The sequence below is a fragment of the Phaseolus vulgaris genome, chromosome 3 (genome assembly GCF_000499845.2).
Source record: "Phaseolus vulgaris cultivar G19833 chromosome 3, P. vulgaris v2.0, whole genome shotgun sequence".
NCBI classification, from domain to species: domain Eukaryota; kingdom Viridiplantae; phylum Streptophyta; class Magnoliopsida; order Fabales; family Fabaceae; genus Phaseolus; species Phaseolus vulgaris.
Window position 1 is genome coordinate 43852080 of NC_023757.2, and position 23698 is coordinate 43875777.

The 23698-nt window shown below is 29.4% G+C and overlaps 2 protein-coding genes across 2 annotated transcripts; both read left to right on the top strand.

Annotated features, from left to right (window-relative positions):
- The first annotated feature begins 1405 nt into the window (after window positions 1–1405).
- On the top strand, window positions 1406–4240 carry LOC137807981 (F-box protein PP2-A12-like). The gene is made up of 3 exons (XM_068608863.1): window positions 1406–1951; window positions 2073–2191; window positions 3501–4240. The coding sequence occupies exons 1-3, from the start codon at window positions 1649–1651 to the stop codon at window positions 3928–3930; spliced, it is 852 nt and encodes a 283-aa protein (XP_068464964.1). The 5' UTR covers window positions 1406–1648; the 3' UTR covers window positions 3931–4240.
- Window positions 4241–17896: 13656 nt separating this feature from the next.
- Window positions 17897–21898, top strand: LOC137807982 (lysophospholipid acyltransferase 1-like). The gene is made up of 8 exons (XM_068608864.1): window positions 17897–18503; window positions 18586–18641; window positions 18791–19011; window positions 19386–19794; window positions 20598–20683; window positions 21053–21116; window positions 21191–21309; window positions 21446–21898. The coding sequence occupies exons 1-8, from the start codon at window positions 18208–18210 to the stop codon at window positions 21584–21586; spliced, it is 1392 nt and encodes a 463-aa protein (XP_068464965.1). The 5' UTR covers window positions 17897–18207; the 3' UTR covers window positions 21587–21898.
- Window positions 21899–23698: the final 1800 nt, after the last annotated feature.

The following is a 23698-nucleotide window of genomic DNA, read 5'->3' on the forward strand; positions in this document are numbered from 1 at the left end:
TAAGAAGTACAATTAAATCTTTAATTTTGTTTATATTTTTTACAATATATGTAATTAAGATTTTTAATATCATAATAATACCAGAAATTTTGAGTAGAATACTTGAAACAATTTTTATTAAATAAGTATTTACTTGTTAGTGATTTTTTTTATAATAAATAGAGAAAACATCAGTAGAGATTGAATTCCCTATAAACAATCAAAATAACAAATTGCACACACTTACATTTCATGCTGATACCTTTAACTCTTTTCTTTCTTAACACGTGTAAAACTTGAGTTGGCTTCAAATTTTATATTTGTACACGTGCTTGTATTATTTTATATCTATTCCTTTCAACTTTTCTTTTCTTTTTTAAATTTTCTTAACACGTTATTTGCATGTGTATATCATTTTCTGTTTCAATTCCTCTTTCTTACTTTTTATTTGAGTTTGATAAACATGAATTATAAGAAAAATATATTGTCAATCAATAAAAATATCTTTGATATAAATTTATAATTTTTTTTTATGAATATAAGTATTACGTGGTCATTTTATTTATTTCTATAATAATTACTCCTTTGTTTGTTATTAAATACAATAAACATATCCATGAGAATTAAATTAATTAATTAATTCAGTTGATTGTTTTTTATATTATCCTTTAGCATGAGCATTTAATATTTAAAAATAATTTATCAGTTTGGTTCTTTAACCTTTCTTATTACTAATATATAATAATTATACTAATTTCTGTTGACTATACATGGGAAAAGATAGAGAAATGTTGTCAAATTGTTTTAAGCGTAGAAAGATTTCCGATTTCTTTTTCTAGAAGGTCCTAAAAATCTAAGACATTGAAGTATTTTAACTTCAATTTCAAGGAAAATAAAATTAAGGTAATTTATTAAAAAAAACAGTGTTGATGCATAGAGAATTCAAACTTAATTACTGCAAAATTGACTAAACAAAATATCCATTTTTTATTCATAAAAATAATGCATTAAAAGTTATGTCATCAATGATTTCTAACTTATGGATAATGTATTTCTCTATAATGACTTATAACAGTTAAAAAAAAATGACCAGATTACAATTTCCAGATAATTAAAGATTTTAGTGATTTATAACTTCTCAATTGTATACATTTATTTTATTAAAAAACATGATTTTAAAAATAATTTTATAAAATTCAACGAACGGAAAATATAATATTATTTAAAAATTTGTGATTAATTAATTAATTTGAATATTTATTTATGGTAGTATTAGTGAGAAATATTAGTTAATGTTATTATATTTGTTTTGAAGGGGTTGAAAAAGAAAAAACCGTATCCGAGTATTAAAAGTTTGAGTTGAATTAGGGTAATTGTTAGGGGTTTTTGCGGTGATGATGAGGATGGTGGTGGATAACTGTGAAGTGGTTCCCGTCAAGTCCAAGTCATATCACGCTGTCTCGCAGAAACAAACAAACAAACCCACGGAACCGAGTCACCTACAAATTACAAATTACAAATTACGAATTACGAATTAGATAAAACCAAGTCGGAGACATTTTCATAGATAAAACCAACACCCTAACCCCAACCCCAACCCACTCGCCACCACTACTTCCATTCACATTCTCCTTCTCATTCTCATTCTCCTTCTCTCCAACGTTGATTGATGGGTCTCCGATTCTCGTCCCAGCCGTCGGAATCGGCGCCGAAGTCCGGTCTGGGGGAGTTGCCCGAGAGCTGCGTGGCTGAGATCATGACCTACATGAACCCTCCCGAGATTTGCAAGCTCGCCACGCTCAATCGCGCCTTCCGCGGCGCTTCCTCCGCGGATTTCGTCTGGGAGTCCAAGCTGCCGTCCAATTACTCCGTCCTCCTGCGCCGCATCTTCGCCGATTTCCCCTCTCATTTGGGGAAGAGGGGGATTTATGCCAGGCTTTGCAGACTCAATTCTCTTGATGACGGCACCAAGGTAATTGATGAATTCATTGATTAGTTAATAATTATAAGCCATGTTGATTTTATTGTTATTGTTATTGGTTTGTGGTTTGATGTGAGAGAAAGTGGAGTTGAGAGAGTTGTGTTTTGTGCAGAAAGTATGGCTGGATCGGAGCATGGGTAAGCTGTGTTTGTGCGTTTCGGCCAAGGGATTGTCCATAACCGGGATTGATGATAGAAGATACTGGAACCATATCCCCACTGAGGAATCTAGGTCACTTTTCTTCTCCTAGTTATACCCATTGGAATACTTGTCCTTTTTTTTATTTTTATTTACTGATTTGTATTTTAATTAGCCTGGCCTTCCAAATTATGCAGTGCTGTTTGAAGGAGTGGTGAGAAAAACTGGTGATGAGTTAATAGAGAAGAAAAGGGGGGATTAGAGAGGGAAAATAGAATTTGGGTTAGGGTTTGTTTAGTTCTACGAGATCGTGGAAAGGGAAAAGGGGGAATATAAAATGTCAACTCATTTTCACCCTGGATTGCTAGTTTGCTTCATAATCATTACCATTCTGAGTTATTTTCCACCTTAAAATGTTTCACCTGCTCAATCAAGCGAACCCTAGGGTATCAGAACTCGTGAAATAGCAAGTCTTAAGGAAACCCCAGATAACCCTAAGTGTTAAATTTAAAAACCCTGGGAATTGGGAATAAAAGGTTCCAAAATTACAATCAAATTAATTCCCAGAATGTTATACCACACCTAATAATGCTGATATGGGTAATATCCGTATTTATATGTTGTTATTCACGTTCCGTTCTCCATACTTCACTGTGGTCCTTTACTTTGCTAACTTTTTAGTTTATATAATTACAGTCGAATCGAATGATATATTTGTGTTTACCCCCATGTTATTGAGACTTTGTATGTATATACAACCACACTATTCAAAGTGTCACTATTTTCTGCTACAATTAGTTTTTTGCTAAAAGTTATTTGCTGTGATATACACATACACCCTTCCCTTTAAACTTTTGTAGTCATTGACGTAATGAAATCATTTCCGGATTTGGGAACTATAAATTAAAGTGAGCTAACTGGGATTGTATCAGATTTTAGTTACTGTTGTTGCCGTAATCTCAAAAAACTGTAATGTTGTGGGATATTGCACACATATGTAAATCTTACGAGTCTTTTCGATCTTTTCGGTTGCAGAGAACTAAAACTTAAGAACTTGATACTGTGGTTGCAATTATAGTTGAGACCACAGTCTAAATTCATGACTACTGTATCAATAATGTAGTCATGATTTATAGTGTTTTATAATTTATCACCTAGAAAATTTGGTGGTTGTGTGTATATGTTTTCCATGTTCGGAGTCAGAAGTCTTCTGGCTGAAATTTGTTCTGACTTGTGATGTTGTGAAGGATATGCTTCTTTTGCTAGTGCTATTTTGGTTGATGATGCAAGTTGCAATCTCTATGTCAAGTAGTTTATTTGCAAAATAAGTATAGTTTAAATGTTGATTTGGTTTAACAGTGTTGGGTTGGAGTAAAACCAGTGTTATCTCCTTGATTTGCAGATTCAACAGTGTTGCGTACCTCCAGCAAATCTGGTGGTTTGAAGTGGATGGGGATGTTGAGTTCCCGTTTCCTGCAGGGAAATACAGCGTATTCTACAGAATACATCTAGGACGAGCCTCCAAGAGATTTGGCCGACGAGTTTGCAACACAGAACATGTTCATGGGTGGGATGTAAAGCCTGTTCGTTTCCAGCTATGGACATCAGATGGCCAGTATGTTACATCCCAGTGTTTTCTGAACGGACCAGGTAAATGGGCCTTTTACCATGCAGGCGATTTTGTTGTCGAGAATGGCAATGCATCAACAAAAGTTAAATTCTCTATGACTCAAATTGATTGTACACATACTAAAGGAGGGCTCTGTTTAGATTCTGTGCTCATATATCCAAGTGAATTCAGAAAGGTTAAAGCATTTTTAAATAGCTCTTAACCTTGGTGATAAGTATATATAATTGTATACTAGAGCGTAGGCCGCGTCAGGTGGAATAGAGAATCGAGTTTTTAATATGGTTCTTTAAGGTTTACTTTAGAATTTTGTAGAAGCCAGGAGGTGATGTATATATCGACAAGTGTCTGGTTATTTAGTCTGCCAGACTATCTCGAACCTTCTAATACAACCTTGCATGGTGCAGAATATTATATATTTTTTTGCAGATGGAACAAAAGTGACCATTTGATGACAATGAAATGTTGAACATGGTTTGAAGTGAAGGAATAAAACGGACTACTTCTTTAGTCTATGGGATAACGTTGATCATAGTTTATAGTTCCCCGCCCCACGTTTTAGGGCGTGCTTGGTTTTCTGTTGGGAGAACCTCAACGTATGTTCACGGAAATAAAACTGAAAAATCTCTTCTTTGGTCTTCAACTGGACCCGATTAAAAGTTGGGTTTTACCATAATCTACTAACCATAAAGTTCAGTTTGAAATGAAAAAGAATGAGGGTTATTTTTGAAAACTCAGGTTGCAAAATAAAACTCGTTCAATATTAAGTTTGTAAACTTTAATTCAGCATGGATTTAGCATACTTCAAATTGGTCTCCTTTGCTTTAACTTATATTCGACACTGTTTGGTTGGTCTATAGCGTGCACTATAATTCAGTGGCGTGGAAATGGGATTCTATCACTGTCCCCTTTAATTTTGAAATTTTTAACAAGTGCCATAATTAATTCTACAGTAATCTTAAAATTACGATATAATGTAAGCAATTGCAAGCAAAAAGACTATAACAAAAGTTAACGATCGGTTATGTTCGTCTGAAATTTATTACAAGGGTTTTAATAAGTTCTAAACATAAACACTTTTTTGTATAAGTGAATGAGACTATCAATTAACAACAATATTTTTTTTATCAGCCAATTAACAATATAACTATGCTCTAACAGATAATCCATGTTGGTGCTAAAATTGAAGCTTCAATTTGGTACTCAATGCCGACTTAACTGTTGTACTTTATCATGAGTAATTGAGGTGATACTCTATTTTTAGTTTGAGAATTAAAAAAAACAATTGAATAATGTCTTTTACAGTAGGACGAATCTGAGGTAAAATTTGTGTCTTTAAGAACATTCACCTTGGTATTCAACATCGATTTTTGATGTCAAGAACTTTAACTTTAGTTAGAGAACATACAAAAACATCTAAAAAATATATATCTAAATATGGTTTTTTAAAATGGAGAAAAGTACGTACAAATTTTTAGGTACTTTTCGTATTGTTTTAAAAACAAAATTGTATGGGAACTTTAAATGTCTACCTTTACTGTTGGAGTTATCAAAGTAAAACTCTACCTTTATTGTTGGTTTATCAAAAAGTAAAACGGTATCTTTATTGTTGGAGTTAACAAACATATGAAATTGAGAACAAAAGCAACAACTCCAAAATAACTATATTAAATATCATCACAACCCAAGTAAATGATAAACCACAATAATAAACGATTTAAATGTACCATAATATGGGATTGCATTTTCTATTTTCTAGAATACATTCATATATTAAATTTGAGAGTATGTATGAATAAAGTCATATACAACAATAAAGTAAATATCATGTAGAAATAAGATGGATCATATACAAGATTAACATATGAACGTGTAATTTATAATATATGTGTGTAAACACTTGTATCCTAATAGCGTTATATGAATAACATAAGTTAGTTTTCACATAACATTAATGTTATGTAAATCACATTATATCTACAATTGGTTTGAAACAATTATTTTGCAATTTTACATGCACTAGTTTTTATTATATAATGAAATTGATAAGCACTTTGGAATACAAATGTAAACACACTATAACAGACATTAGAAAATACCTTAATAAAATGTGAATTGTGCACATGTTCTGTATTTGTGTCGATCTATACTAACAATTGTGGGGGCGTACTTTGTAATGAGAATATGGTGATATTTTACTTCAATGATAAACACACTAAAACAACATTGTATCTGCTAGTGATCACACATTTCATATCGGGCATAGTCACCCACTTGTTTATACTAGCTACAAAGACAACAATATAAGTTAGAGAGTCATGATTATAGCGTAAAAGTTGGAAAAAAGTGTGTTATGTGTGTCATAAAACATCTCATTCACAAGTAATTACCTTTTCAGTTGGTTTACCTCTTCATAACCACCCAACATACAACATATTCATCTTGCCATTGTCCAATTTCTTTAAACAAATTATTTTAACAATTGGTCATGAACATTCCCCATTCCCAATGGTGTAGCTATATATTGATAACAACAATGATCATCAGCCTTGACATCAATGACCACAAGGAATAGTTGAATTCTCAAGTATAATATTCACTAAATAGAAAACAATATGTAAAAGTGTGTTGGAAAAGTTGTTGTGTATGATGAATTTGTAAGAATTTAAATAAAGCAAAGTAAAAGATTCAAGTGATTCAATTGAAAAAATTGCGATTGGGGTTCATCCTTCTCACTCGTCTGTATTTTTACAAAAGATTATAATATTCAATCTTGATTGATATTGATGCATATATAAAAATTCATTCATATTGATTCATCGTATACAAAATTATTAAGAGAGTCTCCTAAATATTGATTCCTCACATACTTATAAAAACTCCTTATCGTTACGAACAAATGTTATAAATAAATTAGTATTTCAAATCTATTCCTAACATTCAAATATGTTAAACATTATTATTTAGGTTAGATTCTTAGAAGTATTTTCCAGTCAAATCTAAGGATCAAAATCATGAATAATTCAAGCTTTGAGAACAAAATGATAATATTAACAATCAATCAAAAACTAAAATATTATAGATAAATATCATCTAAATACATAAGAGTTTGAATAGATTACTTTCAATCCCAAAGTGAAGAATTAACCACTCATGTTCGCCATTAAGCATGGAAAGTAAGAAAAGAAGATTCAGGATGTTTCTCCTTGATGGTTGTCTCCTCTAAGGTTTTATATCTCTTTTTATTCTCTCAATGATGTCTAGGGTTATGTCTCACGCCTCATGTTTAACATAGTTGGGCTTGGGCTAATTGATATCTCGCCTAAGCGAGTTATTACTTGCTTGGGCAAGTTTGACAAGAAAAAAACCTAACTTCATTGGAGTGAACTCACCTGGGTGAGCCTTGGGCGTGTCTTGGGTAAGTTCTTCTAGAGTGATCTTGATTGGGCGAGTTTTGAGCGAGTTTTCAATGTTCCAACTTTCCCTTTTCATCTTGTTCATTCTCCTTTAGCTCTTTCATCTCGACTTTTTCCTAAAATCTTGAAATTAATAGAAATTTGAAAATGAATTGTTCTCATTCATCTTATAATCACAGAATATGTAAAATGGTTTAAATTCCTAAATTAAGGGTTAAATTAGAGCTCAAGCATTTCAGATTCTATATTCAGGAATACATATTTTGTATTCTAGATTTTGTGTTTTTGGGTTATTAAAAAAATAACTTCTAAGCACAATCACTATGGACCCAAATAGCACATCCCGAAAGTCAACCTGCAAAACGAAAAATACAGACTAACTAAAATCACTACATTAACCACCCTTTTAACTCAAATGGCACCACTGCTAGCCACCACCACCGACCACCAATCACACCAACCATTGCCTCCAACCACCGCGAGCCACCACGAACACTCCAAACCTGAAAAAAAATCTCCAAAGCAAGACAATGTCACCTACATCTCAACATTTATTTTAGAAGGGCAAAGTGGTCATTTAAAATTATATTGGATGCAAGTTTAAATTCATGGGGTGTAGAATGTAAAACCACATAATATGTTGGCCTATAGTGTTACAGATTTGGGCTTTGGCCCATTTATAGGTTGCATCTTCTGTAGGGCTTCTGCCTGAGGTGTTCAATGAAATCATTCCCCAATATAAAATGCAACAAATAAAAAAAAAAGATACTCGATAACAGGCCAATTTTTGGAATTGGGTATAACTATAAACCTGTTTTATTATAGGGATATATACGAAAAATATGATAGATCTATCCTTGAATATTTTTTGTACAATTACTTTAAATAAATTACTTTGTAATTTTGTATATCAGCTGAGTTAGTAATCATTAAGCCATCATAAAAACAAATCAATTTTATATTTTTCTTTACTAAATTTCATGTTACAAAAAATTTATCTTTTTGTTAGTTAACTTTCCTTGTAATCAATCTCACCATTGCTTCATCCAAATCTCATTGAAATCTAAGTTACGTGATCTTAGTCTCTAAGTTAATTTACTTTTTTATCAATAAAAATTCAACACATAATAGATCCAAAAATCTACAAACTCAATTAGATTGTTAACTTGTTAGAAATTCAGTTATTTTATTCTTCATCATTTTCTTTTCTTTCCATTTCTTTTTTATCAAAAGATCGTAGGAAGATACACTTAATACTATTGAGCATAATAATACCAATGACATGCTAGGATTATTGCCAGGATTCACCAAAAATTATTGTACACAATAATTCTTTTTTACTTTAACCTTTATTTTACAATAAATAAATAATATTTATTTTAAATTTTTTGAATTAATTATAAAGGGTTATATACTAACATTATATTACAAACACGTTATATAACATTATTACTTAATTTTTCATTCAATATCTTAACGAGTTTCACGTAACATTGACAATATTAAGAATTTAAAATAGTGATTTTTAATTTTAGATAAATGAAAAATAAATAAATATTTTATATAGATTAAAATAAAACTTACTCATTTTATTTTATAGGAAATTTTTATTTTTTATTTAAATTATTGAATTAGTTAATTGTGTTTTATAATAAAAGCACGAAAAAAAAATCATATACTGTGATTTTTTTTCTTTTCAAGTTTATCTTTTACAATTTTTCGTTTTCCATTAACTTCTTTTTTTTTAAGTTTACGTTTATGCAGTTAATTTTCATCAGTTGTTAAAGGTTTTTTTTCAGAAAAAGTGTAATTTTAATTAAATTTTTTATAAATGGACAACTTTTTTTTTTAATTCTAGAATAAATCATACACATAAAATATGATTTAATTTTAAAAAATCGTGAGAATGCCACTTGCCCCACTCCGCGTTTAGTCAGTAAATTGCAGGCCTACACAAGGAGCGCGGTTTTATTTTACTGGTGCGAGGTAATCTGTATAATAACAATATTTTTTAAATTAAAATTTAACTATAAAAAAATATTTTTTTATTTAAAAATAAAAATTTCAATTCATTCAATTCATAAAAAATATAAAGAAAATATTTTTTAAAATTAAAATTTAATTATAAAAAGATATTTTTGCTATTGAAAAATTAAAATTTCATCATTGTTTTAATTTATTCAATTCATAAAAAATATAAAGACATTCAAGAGAGTTGTTAAAAGACTTGATTAAAAATAATTAAAGTTTTGTTTTGCATATATTTTCTTTGTATAAGTTTTGTTTTGCATATATTTTCTTTGTATAAGTTTTGTTTTGCATATATTTTCTTTGTATAAGTTTTGTTTTGCATATATTTTCTTTGTATATGTACCAGAGTAACTTATCAAAATTTTACTACAAAATATTTTAATAAAATCTTTTTTTTATATTATTTTTTTATTAACAAATTTTAAATGTAAAACTTTAGGGTTTATCTAAACTCTAAAACTTTACTTAAAACTAAACCCACCCTTATTTTTAATATTAACTTCTTTAGATGATTAAAATAAAACATATTTTTTTAGGTACATTGATTTTTTTTTATAAATAAAATAAAATAAATGTCACACTACAATAATAATATTAAAGTAGGATATGATTCTTTTTGTAGAAAAAAAAAATATTTATTTATGTGAACAAGCAGGCCAACCTACTTCGCGCTGTTGTTGGCCGCGGGGCTGTGGATTATGTGGGCGGGTCTAAGCAGGTCAACGACTAAATTAGTGAGTCCGCCCCGAGCTTTTTAGTAGTAGGTCGTGAGCAAGCCTGCATAGTCGGCCGCCACCCCTACTTTTAATGCAAATCAAGCTAAAGATAATTTATGCATAAATCATATATTGAAAATACGATTTTATTTAAACATTCGTACATTTTAAATACATTTTTTTAAAAATAAACATATTAGAAATCATATATTGTAAATATAATTTTTTATCTATTATATTTTATTTTTTAGATCGTTATAACAAAACTATTAGGAGAGTCATTCATAGAGTTTCTGAGAGGAGTAGCCAAACCTTTACCCTGTTTGCTTCCATGGATGTACTGTTCAAGAGGAAGGATGTGAATGGATATCCATGGTTTGGATCAAGGGATGTGCAGGGAAGTGAAGGAGATGATATACCTGTGAACAGTAAATATCCTCTTAAAATGAAGAGACAAATCATAATAAATTTTAAAGAAGTTTTAAGTTTGTTTATTATTTTATAAAATATTATAAATCAGTGTAAAAAAAGTATAGTTAAATAAAATCTTCCATTTATATATTAGTTATTAGAGTAGATAAGGTGATACCTATTTTTCAAGTTCTAATCAGATATTTTATTAAATGTTGTTGGATTTAGTTTTTTTAAAGAAAAGAATATACTATATCTAATTAAAATTGAAAATATTACCTGGGTTGGATCATGGTCATCACCAAAAGATTATACTAAACATTTTTCATTTTATTTTATACTAAATATTTAATTTATTTAATACAAAAACAATTCATCACTTAAAATAATTTTATTCTAACTTAAATTATTCATTAGAAACTGAAAATATAATTAATATATTTTCACGTATTTTTACATAATTTATTAATAAAAACCACACTTTATTATAAATATTAGTTATTAAATAAATTTAACTAACACAAATATTTAATAAAACAAAATAATAATAATTAATTATTGAACTATATCAGATTATACTACTAATACGTTTTTATCCTTATTTTTTATTATAATTTTTTATGGAATCATTTTCTATGGTTAATTAAGTTATATTTTTGTTACTATTGTATTTTTAGATTGCTTTATTGTGAGGTTTTTTAATATTAAAAAATAGTAATTTTTTTATTTATATAAGATGTAATTTATTTTTTTAATTTTATAGTATATGTTTAATATTTAAAGAAATTATTTGAAATTCTATTTTTATTTATTTTTTTTGTTATGTTTATATTAATATATTTTTATATATAGTTATTATGTTTATGAGTTATAATTTATTTTATTATAATTTTTTATGAATTTTTTTTATTGTTAATTACGTTATATTTTTGTTGTTGTGGTATTTTTTATTTTTCATTTCTAGAGGGTTTTTAATATTAAAAAATAATATATTTTTATTTATATAAGATTTGATTTATTTTTCAATTTTATTACTTGAAGTTCTGTTTTTATTTAATTTGTTGAATACATTTTTTTTTAATTATAGTTTTTATATTATACATATTTACATTTAACATATATTTTTTTAATTATAATTTTTAAATCTACGAAATGTGTGAAAGTTTTTCATTTTTAAGCAAAAACAACTCATTTTATTATTAATTTTTTTAATAGGCAAGAGTTAATCTGTAAAGTAACATTTCACACCTTTAAACAAAATTAAAATTTCCTCATAACCATCACATCACTCACAAACTCCCATCAACTTTCCTCACACATTCACCCTACCATACCACAATCCAAACACCTTCACTTTTTTCACACTTTCCTCATATATCCTCACACATCCACTCTCTCAAATCCTCACACATCCCCTTCCTAATCCAAACAGAGTCTTAGTGATAACTTCACCAATAGTTAGGGGTAAGAGTACGGGTGGTTTGCTTCATGTTTAGCCCACTTTGTACTAGGAATACGAGTTTATTTCATTAACTCGTCCCGTATAAGAGGTAGCTTGCGGACCTGTGAGTCGATCCACGGAAAATAATTTTTTAAAATTAAAATTTAATTATATAAAAAATATATTAGTGCTTTTGAAAATTTAAAATATCATTCTTGTTTTAATTCATTCAATCAAAATAAAAATATAAAGACATTCAAATATAAAAAAGTTGTTAAAAGAACTAATTATAAATAATTAAAGTTTTATTTTCCATAATTTTTCTTTTATATGTATATAATTGTACGAGAATAATATTCATATAATTTTTCTTTATACTCTTTCGCCAACTTCATCAAGTCGCTGGTCTAACTAAGACCAAAATTAGCTATTGAGGGTTAAGTGTCACAATCTCAACGTTAATTTTATAAATATCAATTTTTTTTAAGCTAAAGTTAATCATGTTTATTTGATTATTAATATTGTGTCAAAGTTATTTTTAATCAATATTAATTTAAGTTTTTTTTATCAAACCTTGACTATGTTTCTCAAATGACGTTAAATATATATTTTTAATTTATGTCAGTTGATATTATTTTCAATTTATATAGTTTTTTTTTCAACCTTATCCATTGGATTTATTTTATGAACATATGTTAGGACTTTTTTAATCAATAAGGTTAAATTTTTCATAACCAATGTTACCAGGACTATTTTTAGATTGATGTAGACTAAATGTTTCTCTATTGTTGCTAATAGGAGGTTTTTTTTATTTAAATTGTAAAGATTATTTTTGTTGTTCTTGTCTAAAAATATTATTTCTCATTCAATATTAGTCAAGATTTTATGGTCAATATTACATAGGCTATATTTTAGCACATATGAACTAGATTTTTTCGGTTGTCTATTATGATAATTTTATTGTTGATGTCCGTAGTGATTTTCTCTTTATCAACGGCAACAATTTTATTTTTCTAATAATGTACTAGAATTTTTTATAATGTTCATTGAGAAATTTTTTATCAACATTAACATTAATTATTTTACCAATATTAATTAGAGAAAAAATCCAACTGACATCAATTAGAAATTCGACAAAAATAAACTATTTCATAAAAATAACTCTAATCAATCTCAACTTAAATAATTATTGTTAAATTTAATTTAAAATAATTTTAACTGATATTAATAAATATGAATTAAAAAATCTTGAAGAATTTTGAATGGAAAATAATATCAAATAAAATTGACAAAAAATCATGGATATTAGTATTTTTAATTATTAACAATTATTTAATATTTAAACAATTTTATTTTTTTTACATTTACTGGTAATTGAAGTTTATAAAAAAAAAATCCTTATTCAAAAAAAATATTTTAAAAGTAAAATAATTTAAAATCTGATCAAGTCAAATTTAATCTATTTAAATATTTTTTTAAATTATGAAATTATCAATCTATTATAAATATTTTTAAAAGGAAAACAAAAGTTTTATGAGATGTTGAATCATTTGAAAAACGTAAGCCACCAATATAAATAATCTTGGAGTCGCCTCAGGAAAGATAAGACTTTAACATAAAATTTATTAATAAAACTAATTATCTAAAACACCATCTCTAGAAAGGAAAAATACATTCTGTCATATAGAAATAGATAATTATTTTCAACAAATACTGATATCACTGAGTGTTTTCATCAATGACTCACATTATTAACTTTTTTTTTATGTGTAACATTTAACACTCTTTTTTTATATTTTACTTTTTTTCTCCCTTAAAGGATCATTAATGCTTTTGTGTATTCTTTTAGATTACATACGAATGCATATATATTTTGCACAGCGATCTATGGTGGTCTAAGAATTGATACAATATTAAAATAATATTTTATTAACAAAATTTATATCTGGCAAACACGTATTATAATCTTTCCAGATAAGCTTTGGGATATACTTTGTTGACCATTTACATATAAAAAAACTATTGACTTTAATCCAACATTTCAATAATAGGTTTTGATTACATCTTTTTAATAATAGCACAAGTTTTCTATATTTAATAATTAAAAAGCATGTTAATCATTCCATAAACTTATGTCAACACCTTCAATACAATCGTGATTGCAACATGGATCACAGGTATATAATATATAACAAGAACACGAAATTATGAATTGATAGTTATTATTTAATATAAAACAATCGTTTATTAGTATTACATTGAGAAAATTTCTAAAAAGCAGAGAGACTTACTTACTTGATTTAATTTTTTATGTATATTTTAAATCATATAAATATCACATGGTTTCTAACTTGTTCTTAATTTTCATATATTTGTATAATATAGAGGAAGATTTTTTTTTTCTGATTAAATATTTTAAAATGAAAAATATATTAAATTAAGATGTCACTTTCATAATTACTAAATAAAATTATAATTAATTGCATTTTGTTAATAGTATGAATGTTTCTTTCTTCACGAATTGTATTGGCAACTCAATTTTCCATTTTCTTTTTTTATTAATATTGTGTTTGGAGTTATTTATTCGGATGAATTTACACTGACTTGCATTGTTCAGATCACATCATTTGCGTTAATATGTGAGCGAGGAAAGATGAGTAAAGTGGAAAAGAAGATCCACACATATAGTTGGAGAAATGAAAAGAAAGTCACGTAATCATAGTAATTTACGTTTATGTCCTTTACTTTTATTTTTTGTGAAGAAAATTGTGTGACGCTATGCATAATAGTGCAGATTCCTCGGAAAAATGTATGGCCAAGCATGGAGAGCAAGTATAAGATTCCTAACCTCTTCTTTTATGTATTCTTCATGTTTAGTTGGTGAAATCTGTTATTTATTTTTCATGAGATATGTACACAAAGTTATATGACAAAAGGGAAAAAATGGAATTATCATTTAAGTTTGATTCCAATGGAAATGAAACTTTGGATGAACATCTTGACACTGTTTTTGAAGTTAGAAAATGGTAAGATCCAGAAAAATAGTTTTAAAAGTAGAAATAATAAAATTAAAATGACACCGAACTATTTTATTATCAAATTTAAAAGAGTATATAAATAAAAATTTAATTATTCAGGTTTCATTTAAAAGAACCATTATCTCTATAAAAACTCAATTTTTTTTTCTTTGTCTTCTCTTTAAGATTTTGGTCTCCTCGCTCATCTCATTAGTTTGACCAAAGTACGCTATTATCAGAATTTCTGATAGAGTAAATTCATTTTTGTTCATTTTTCCTTTCCTATCCTTTATCTCTAAGATTCTGACATCCTCGCTTATCAGTTTGACTATCGGAATCTGCCATTAGACTCCTGAAACTGAACACTACAAAATTGCTCGATCAAAATCTCAGATAAAGTAAGTTCATTCTTGGCTTTTTTTCCTTTGAGTTAGTTTTGACCTGGTTAGGTTTGTCATTAGTTTAAGTTTGCATGTGATGCTTTTATCTTCATAAGTAGTCTTTGTTAGCTTAGGATCCTAGTGATATAGTTATATTTTTTATCAGGACTATGTGGTGCAGGTTAGGCTACCCTTGAGCTTTTGGTAGTTTTGAGCTCTTAGGGAGAATCTTCTTAAGTTCAGGTAAGAGAAGCTAGTTTAAATTGCCAATAGAATCCTATGCTAGAAGATCTGGATCTAGGGGTGACGTGGTCACGAATCTCAAATTTTCTTGTAGAATTTATTATTTTTGAGTAGATTGGGATTTGTTTGAGATTGAAATGTGAAAGTGTAGATATAATAGATGTTGTAGAATGAATGAGTTTGGAATTCAATGAGTTAGTGTTTGAATAGTTTTTTAAATTAATTCAAATGAAATGTTTGATGAGAATTAATTGTTTGATTTTAAATGATTTTGGTTTAGAAATCGGATATATATGTATAGATTGACATAATAGCTAATTGTCTCAATGAGAGTTTTTGTATAATGTTGAACAGGAACTGTCAATGTAATGTGTAGTTTTATAAAATTATGAGTTAAATGAAATTCTAAACTTTGATATGATTTAATTGTGTGATTTTGGATTGTTTATAAAGTTAAAAATATTATGTAATTAAATGGTGCATTGATGTGTTACACGAGATATGAAATGGTGTGAAAGTGTGATCAAGACATAGTATTTTCAAGAAAGGAATTACTGTGTTGAGATTTTGTTAAGGTGTATTGATTTGTCAAGCTCGTAATGAGACATCCTGATTCTACTGATAAAATGGAATCATATAAATGAAGTTATTCAGTTGGTGAAAGTCGGTGGAGGTTCATATGACTTTGTCTGTGGTTTGAAATATAATATGGTCTTTTAGGTCATATAAATTTACGCTGTCATACTAGATGATGAGATATTTAGATGTTATGTGCATGACTGTGTGAATTTCACAACTAATAGTATAATAGGTGCAAGTCTCAATATGCTGATTTTAATACACGAGTCTTATGGGGGTAAGATTAAGTGTCTATGTGTTGTGAGTCAGTAGTAGAAGTCTGACATGTGAAAAATGAATTTATGAATTTTAATAGACACTTGATGATTTGAGAAATTATATAAGACTTATGAATTATGTTTATTAATTTGAAATTGAAATTATAAAGAAATATTTATATAAATAGCTTATTATGTTGTTTGTTTGTGTTTGTTTTTTTTATCTATGATGATCGTGTTTTACACGAGAGCAAATGAGATTGCATCTCTTCGGTGTGAACGACTGAAAGATGAGATAACTTTCATTTAAATGTTTTGTTTTGAAAACTTTTGATGTATATATTAAAATTCATATAAAAAAATATTTTTTTGAGAAAGTGTACATATTGATATGTTAATTACTTGTTTTACTTTTATTCTATATAGGTAAAAGAATTAGAGATGTTAAAAAATAACTAAATAAATGTAGAAGAGATTAAAACAAATCACAACTGATAATACCATTTCAATTTCAAATCTAAATTTAAATAACTTATTTGCATAGGTCTTATTTGTTTTAACATCTACAGATTTTAAAACTCTATTTCTATAATCAATAACGCAAAATTCACTCATGAGATTAATTCCACTAATTGGTATAAATTATTCCAGGTGCAACAAATAGAAACATCAAATTATTTCACTATATAAGTATAATAAAAATAATAGAAATACAACAAATTTTATATAAACGTTTTTTTTTAATTTCATATCAATATCATGATAAATCTAATAACTTGATAAAAGAATTGAAAACGATTTTTAACAATATTTGTTACAACAACTTTGGAAAGAGATTCTTTATTCATAAAAAAGATAAATCAATAGAAATTAAAAACTATTTAATTATTGTAACACATCATAATACATTAAATACATGGTGGGATCTCTATAGTACAAGTTATATCTCAACTAATTTTTTAGGGTTTTATTTATAGAATAACATATTAATGATTGCTTAAAAAATACACAAGATGAATAATATTCTATAAATAATGCCAACTCCTCAATTCAATTAATTTCTCTTAAGTGTAATATCAACTACAAATGTACCACAATAATTAAAGTAGTTATTGTATACCTAATAAATAAAGTCGCTGATCAAGGACAGTTACAAATTAATTAAATAATGATTTATTAGTAGTAGTACATCTAGAATTTAGTAGAAGATAAAAAAAAAAGTTTACACGTTTTTTTATAATAAAACATTATGTATCACGAATTGTGTTATATATATTAAAAATAATCATAGAACAATATAAGCATTTAAAAGAATATTACTATATAATTGTTAAGATAATGGTTATAAAGTTTAATAAATAATCATATAGAAATGTAATATCTGTCGTTGAATAGATATTTATAAGAAAGAAAAATATTTCTCACATAAAAAGGTAGAAATTTATTAAAACAACAGATTAAATGGAAGAGTAGAAATTGATTGAAACAATATTAAATGTTTTTTTTTTCAGGAATGAAGTAGGTAAACAGATATAGTTAGTGTATATGCTAATAACCTGACAGTATATACTTACATACGAGGATAAATTGAATGGAGGTTTTGTTTGGTTTCACGAGGAAAAAGCAAAAATCGAAATAAAAAAAGGAGGGTATTAATTTAGTTTTGTTTTACTGAGAAAAACAGAAAACGTGAGTAAAAAAGTTGACGGAGTTTCCAAAGAGAGAGTAGGAAACAAAGATCTATGCGAAATTGTGGTCACGGAAAGGGAGTGGTATCATGTGTAAACCGTGTGGTACTTGGAATGTGTTGTGAGGGGTAGGCATGTCATTTCACGGATATTCTGAGCGATTAAGAGGTTCAAACTCAGAGAAGGTGTTTGTTGAAGATAAATGATAAATCAGAAGAGAAGTAGAAGAAGCCAAAGCATATAAAAGATTGTAGCCGTCAAATATCACTCTCACCAACCATTCTTCTATTTCCATTCCAAGCCATGGCCATGGATTCCATGGCCGCTTCCATCGGAGTTTCCGTCCCGGTGCTCCGTTTCCTCCTCTGCTTCGCCGCCACCGTTCCCCTCAGTTTCCTCTGCCGCTTCCTACCCCGCGGCCTCCCCAAGCATCTTTACTCCGCCGTCGTCGGCGTCGTCCTCTCCTACCTCTCCTTCGGCGTCTCCTCCAACCTCCACTTTCTCGTCCCCATGTTCCTTGGCTACGCCTCCATGCTCCTCTTTCGCCCCCGATGCGGCATCCTCACCTTCTTCCTCGGATTCGGTTACCTCATTGGCTGGTATAATCGATCTATTTTCTCCTTGCAATTCAATTGCTCCTCTCTTTAACCTTGCACCGCATTTCTGATGTCTCTTCTGCAGCCACGTTTATTACATGAGCGGCGATGCATGGAAGGAAGGTGGCATCGATGCCACTGGTGAGCGCAAATTTATGATTTCTTATTTTATTTATTTAGCTTTTGGATTCAGGAATGAGGGGGGTTTGACTGATTGTTATTATTACTGTGGTAACGTTATTTTTGGTGGTGGTTGGTTTGATCATTAATTGTGGTTGGTTTGGAAATAGGGGCCTTGATGGTTTTGACGCTCAAGGTTATATCCTGTGCGGTTAATTACAACGATGGATTGTTGAAAGAAGAGGGCTTGCGCGAGGCCCAGAAGAAGTACCGTTTGGTCAGATTGCCTTCACTCCTTGAGTACATTGGTTACTGTCTCTGCTGTGGCAGTCACTTTGCTGGTCCTGTTTATGAAATGAAGGATTATCTTGACTGGACTGAAGGAAAAGGGGTATTCTTTATTGTTTATTTTGGTTTTGGTTAATAACGATTAGCCGGATAGGCCGGGGTAACATCATGTCAGTAGATAACCTTGCTCCTTATGTAGTTAGGCTTTGATTTCTAAACCCGTGGGTATGGAAAAAATTTGTTAGGATATGTCATTTATAGGCCTGTACTCAGGGATTAGTTTTTGGCTACCGACTGGCCATACCCTGCTGTTAAAAATAATTAGTACACTAGCCTAACTACATGATGCCCAGTTCTCCTTAAATTTAAAATAAAAAATTCAGTGGCAGTTTCTCATTTTTTGTGCTGATATATTAGGAATTACTGTTCTCCTATGTGCTATTTCAACCCTGGTATTTATTATTGTTGTTATTGCAGATTTGGAGCTCCGAAGCAAAAGGGCCATCGCCATCACCTTATGGGGCAACCATCCGGGCTCTCCTCCAAGCTGGTTTTTGCATGGCCATGTATTTAAACCTCGTGCCTCATTTTCCTCTGTCCAAGTTTACTGATCCTACCTACCATGAATGGTGTTTCTGGAAAAAATTAAGTTACCAGTATATGTCTGGCTTTACTGCACGCTGGAAGTATTATTTCATTTGGTCAATATCAGAAGCTTCTATAATTATCTCTGGCCTGGGTTTCAGTGGCTGGACTGATTCGTCCCCACCAAAACCACGATGGGACCGGGCCAAAAATGTAGATATAATAGGTGTTGAGTTTGCAAAGAGTGCAGTTACAATCCCAGCTGTGTGGAATATTCAAGTCAGCACCTGGCTTCGTCATTGTGAGTTTCTTGCCAATGAGATTGAATGCTTTTATTGTGGGATTTGATTAGTTATCTCAGTAGGATATAGCCATTGTTCAGCGTTAGGCATGAAGTTTAGTTTACAATTTGGCTATAGTATTTTTTAGATGGTTACTTCTGAATTTGGTTAAACTTTTCAATAAGAAAATAAAAAAGGTAAAATGAATTATGTTTTTTCTTGTGAGTTAAAAGCTATAAAGTTGAAGTACATAAGTTGATTTTGATTTATGAAGGAAACTTAAATGTTTTTTCTTCTAGTATTTATTAAGGTGTTGATCAAAAAATGGCCTTAGTGGAAACTTTGTATCATGCATTAGTTGGGTCATATTAATAATATCTCTTCTTGAGTAAAAAAACCAGTTTTCAAGATGTTAAATGAAAGAACTTCTAGAAAGGTGCATAAAGATGATTTTGACTGATGAAGGAAACTTAATTAATTTTACTTTATTATATTCTTCTATAAGCATTTATAAAGATGTTTATAAAAAAGGGAACTTAGTTGGAACTTTGTATAGTGGATTACTTGGGTCATATTATCCCTCTTCTTGAATTAGAACATGGTTTTTGTTCACAGTAAATTATAGCATGATCAAGCTATGAACCCTGGACCAAAAGAAAAGGGTAAAAAGCCATCAACAATTGGTTTTCATTTTTTTGTTTACCCTTTAGGATTTGCTAGATACAAAATTAAAGTTTATGTAGATTACCTATTTATATGCCATTCTGAAAGGTTGACAATGGAATATAAAATATTAATGTTGCTATTGTTTGGGTTTTGATAGATGTTTATGAGAGGCTTATTCAGAATGGGAAGAAACCAGGTTTCTTTCAGCTACTCGCCACCCAGACCGTTAGTGCTGTTTGGCATGTGAGTAAAATTTTAGCTGCATTTTACACGGATTGTTTCTATTGTACTGTACGTTGGTATTTGCATTATTATTGCTTCAGGCTTACTATATTTGCAAATGTATGTATAGTTTTAAGGAAAAACTAATTATTAGACAAAAAATCATTACACTTGTGAATAAGCAGTATGTGGTAGATGAGGTGATGTATAAATATATCTATTAATTTCTTCTGCTATGTTATTCGGGAAAAGAAATCCATTTTAGCTAGCTGAAGAAGAAACTGTTGCGTGAAACAACTTTGATGTGCTGGTTTTAATATTATCGATCTATGGTCTGTATGCAAGGATTTGTGACAGTTTTTTCCTAACCATTTGACTCAATCGTTGTAGGGCCTGTACCCTGGATACATAATATTCTTTGTTCAGTCAGCATTGATGATTGCTGGCTCCAGAGGTATATGTTGATTTTTGCACATTTGATATCTTTTTTTCTGTTAGTTAACTTGAGTTGTGTTTCTTTTGAAACAGTCATTTACAGATGGCAGCAAGCTGTGCCTCCAACAATGGCTCTGGCTAAGAATGTCCTTGTGATTATGAATTTTGCCTATACACTTTTGGTTCTAAATTACTCCTGCGTTGGTTTCATGGTTCGTCCTCTTTCTCTCCCTACCCTTCTGCAAAAACACTAACACACATTTACAACTTCTACTTTCAGCCTTAAACATGCTAATATGGATTTCAAGGTTTTTTACATGTTTCTATTGTTATATTATATTTGAATAGGTGTTAAGTCTGAATGAAACTCTTGCCTCATATGGAAGTGTGTATTACGTTGGGACCATTATTCCTGTTGTTATGATTCTTCTTGGTAAAGTAATCAAACCTGGAAGGCCTGCTAGATCCAAAGCTCAGAAGGAGCAGTGAGGTAGAAAATGCTGTTTATTCTTGTTGGAATTTTTGAAATGGATTAGGATAATGTAGTAGAACGGGTCTCCAGCTTCCACAGCTTTTCTGCCCCTGGTTTTCAACCTCTTGTAACAGCTCCCATGATCATGAGAAAATGGCTGGGCTCTTTCATGCTCCTGACTTTAGCATTGAGTTGTGTTTATGGGATAAGAAACATACCTATGGCAGGTTTGATAAAAGCAGTTATTGACTAAATTTTAAAAACATTTGTATTTTTGGGATTGGTTTCAGATCTCGTAACAATTACCGCTAGAGGCTATATTTTTCAAATCTTAACTGTATTACTGCTAGAGGCTATATTTTTCAAATCTTAACTGTAGACAAATACACATATATACTTTGGTGGATGGTGCTATTTAGTTTCAAACCCATCAAATTGTCATTTTGTACAAAGTGATGCATGCTTTGTTGCCCAGAAGGTAAGGACAATGATATGAAGAAACTTTTAAATATGAGCTGCCTATCATAGGTCTAAGAATTCCATCTTTCTGAAAGAGAGCTGTCTTAAAATGTCTGGGACAGTGCTTTACCTTGAAACTGGATGGAGATATATTATTATTTGAGCTAGTGTTGTAGGGCACGTAGGGTCTCATTTAGAAGAAAGGAACAGAGAGGGAGAGCAAGAAGCTTAAAGAAACGAGATTATTAAGTTTGTTTGAAGGCAATGAGATTATTTAATCATCAATCAAACGGAATTATTAAGGTTGTTTGAAGACAATGGGATTACTTAATCATCAATCGAACCATTATTGTCTTAATCTATTCCTGGCTGCTGGAGTGTCATCTGGTTTCTCCAGAGTTTCTGTTCTTGAAATGACACTAATGCTTTTAAATGAACATGGAATTGGATTTATGTTTGAATGATGGGGGATTCACAGATTTCTTGTTTTGGTCAATAGCATCTACAGATCAACAAATTTCACTATTATTTTTATGCAGGTATCTTTCTTTCTTTTACTGTCATATTATATCGTAGGCTTTTCTTTTTATTGGTCTCCTGGCTATTAGTTTATTTTTCTTGGGCGGTTTAGCTTTTGTGATAAAAAAAATGCCTATTAAATTCTATACAAAATAAAGTGATTTTTTTTTTCTTTCAACTAATTATTTATTTAATGAAGAATTTTACCTTTGGTATCAAATGTTTTTTTTATTCTAAAGATGAGATTTAATTTCTTGTGTTTATTTTAGTATCGGTAAAATCTTTTTTGGCAATTCATTTTATATTTTAAATTTATCAAATACTATCCCCAATTCAGCAAATCATCTCAATTTCAATTCTGTTAATTAAAACAAAATCTCAGGCGTGTAGCTCATTGGAGCTAGTTGCCTCTCTGAGTTGCGTGACATAAATTTTCTAATATCAGATCAAATAAAAATATTTTGATATAATGAGCATATAATACATATTTTTCACCTTCTTCAACATAATATAACTGAACTCGTGATTAAAGAGTCATAGCTTTTGTATATTAAATTTCGTAACAAATCATGAATAAACACGACATTAATTGCAGTAACAAACTGACAGTAGTGAAATTGTTGTGAGAGACACGCAGGCTTAAATAGTTGCCCTGATCTTGGTGACGTGGCCTTACAATAGCATTACAAACATTGTGCTCTAAAGGGTGATTCTTTACTGAACAGGAATATTATTTGTTGATTCATTCTCTACAGTTAGTTTTTCAACATATAAATAAGAGGAAGAAAAACGAGAAGAAATAGAAAACGTGCTGTTAATCTTTTTTTATACAAAGAACAGAACTCATTGTATATCTACCTTTCCTCCTATTCTACTTAATATTTCAGGTAAATTAGGAAGCATATAGCATTAATTTTTGTGAAACAAAAAACGAAAAAGAAAATTTGAATTTCAACCAATAAAAAATCTTAATATGATTTTTAAGGTATACATTGTAAGAATGAACGCACTTCATCTATCATGAATTTGTTTTTGGCAAGTTCTTAATTTTCCTTAAGGTGATGTATGATATTTGATTGGACATTAAGATGTGAAAAGTAAGTTAAGACGGATAAGTTTATGTATAGAAGATGTGAAACAGAAGAGCAACA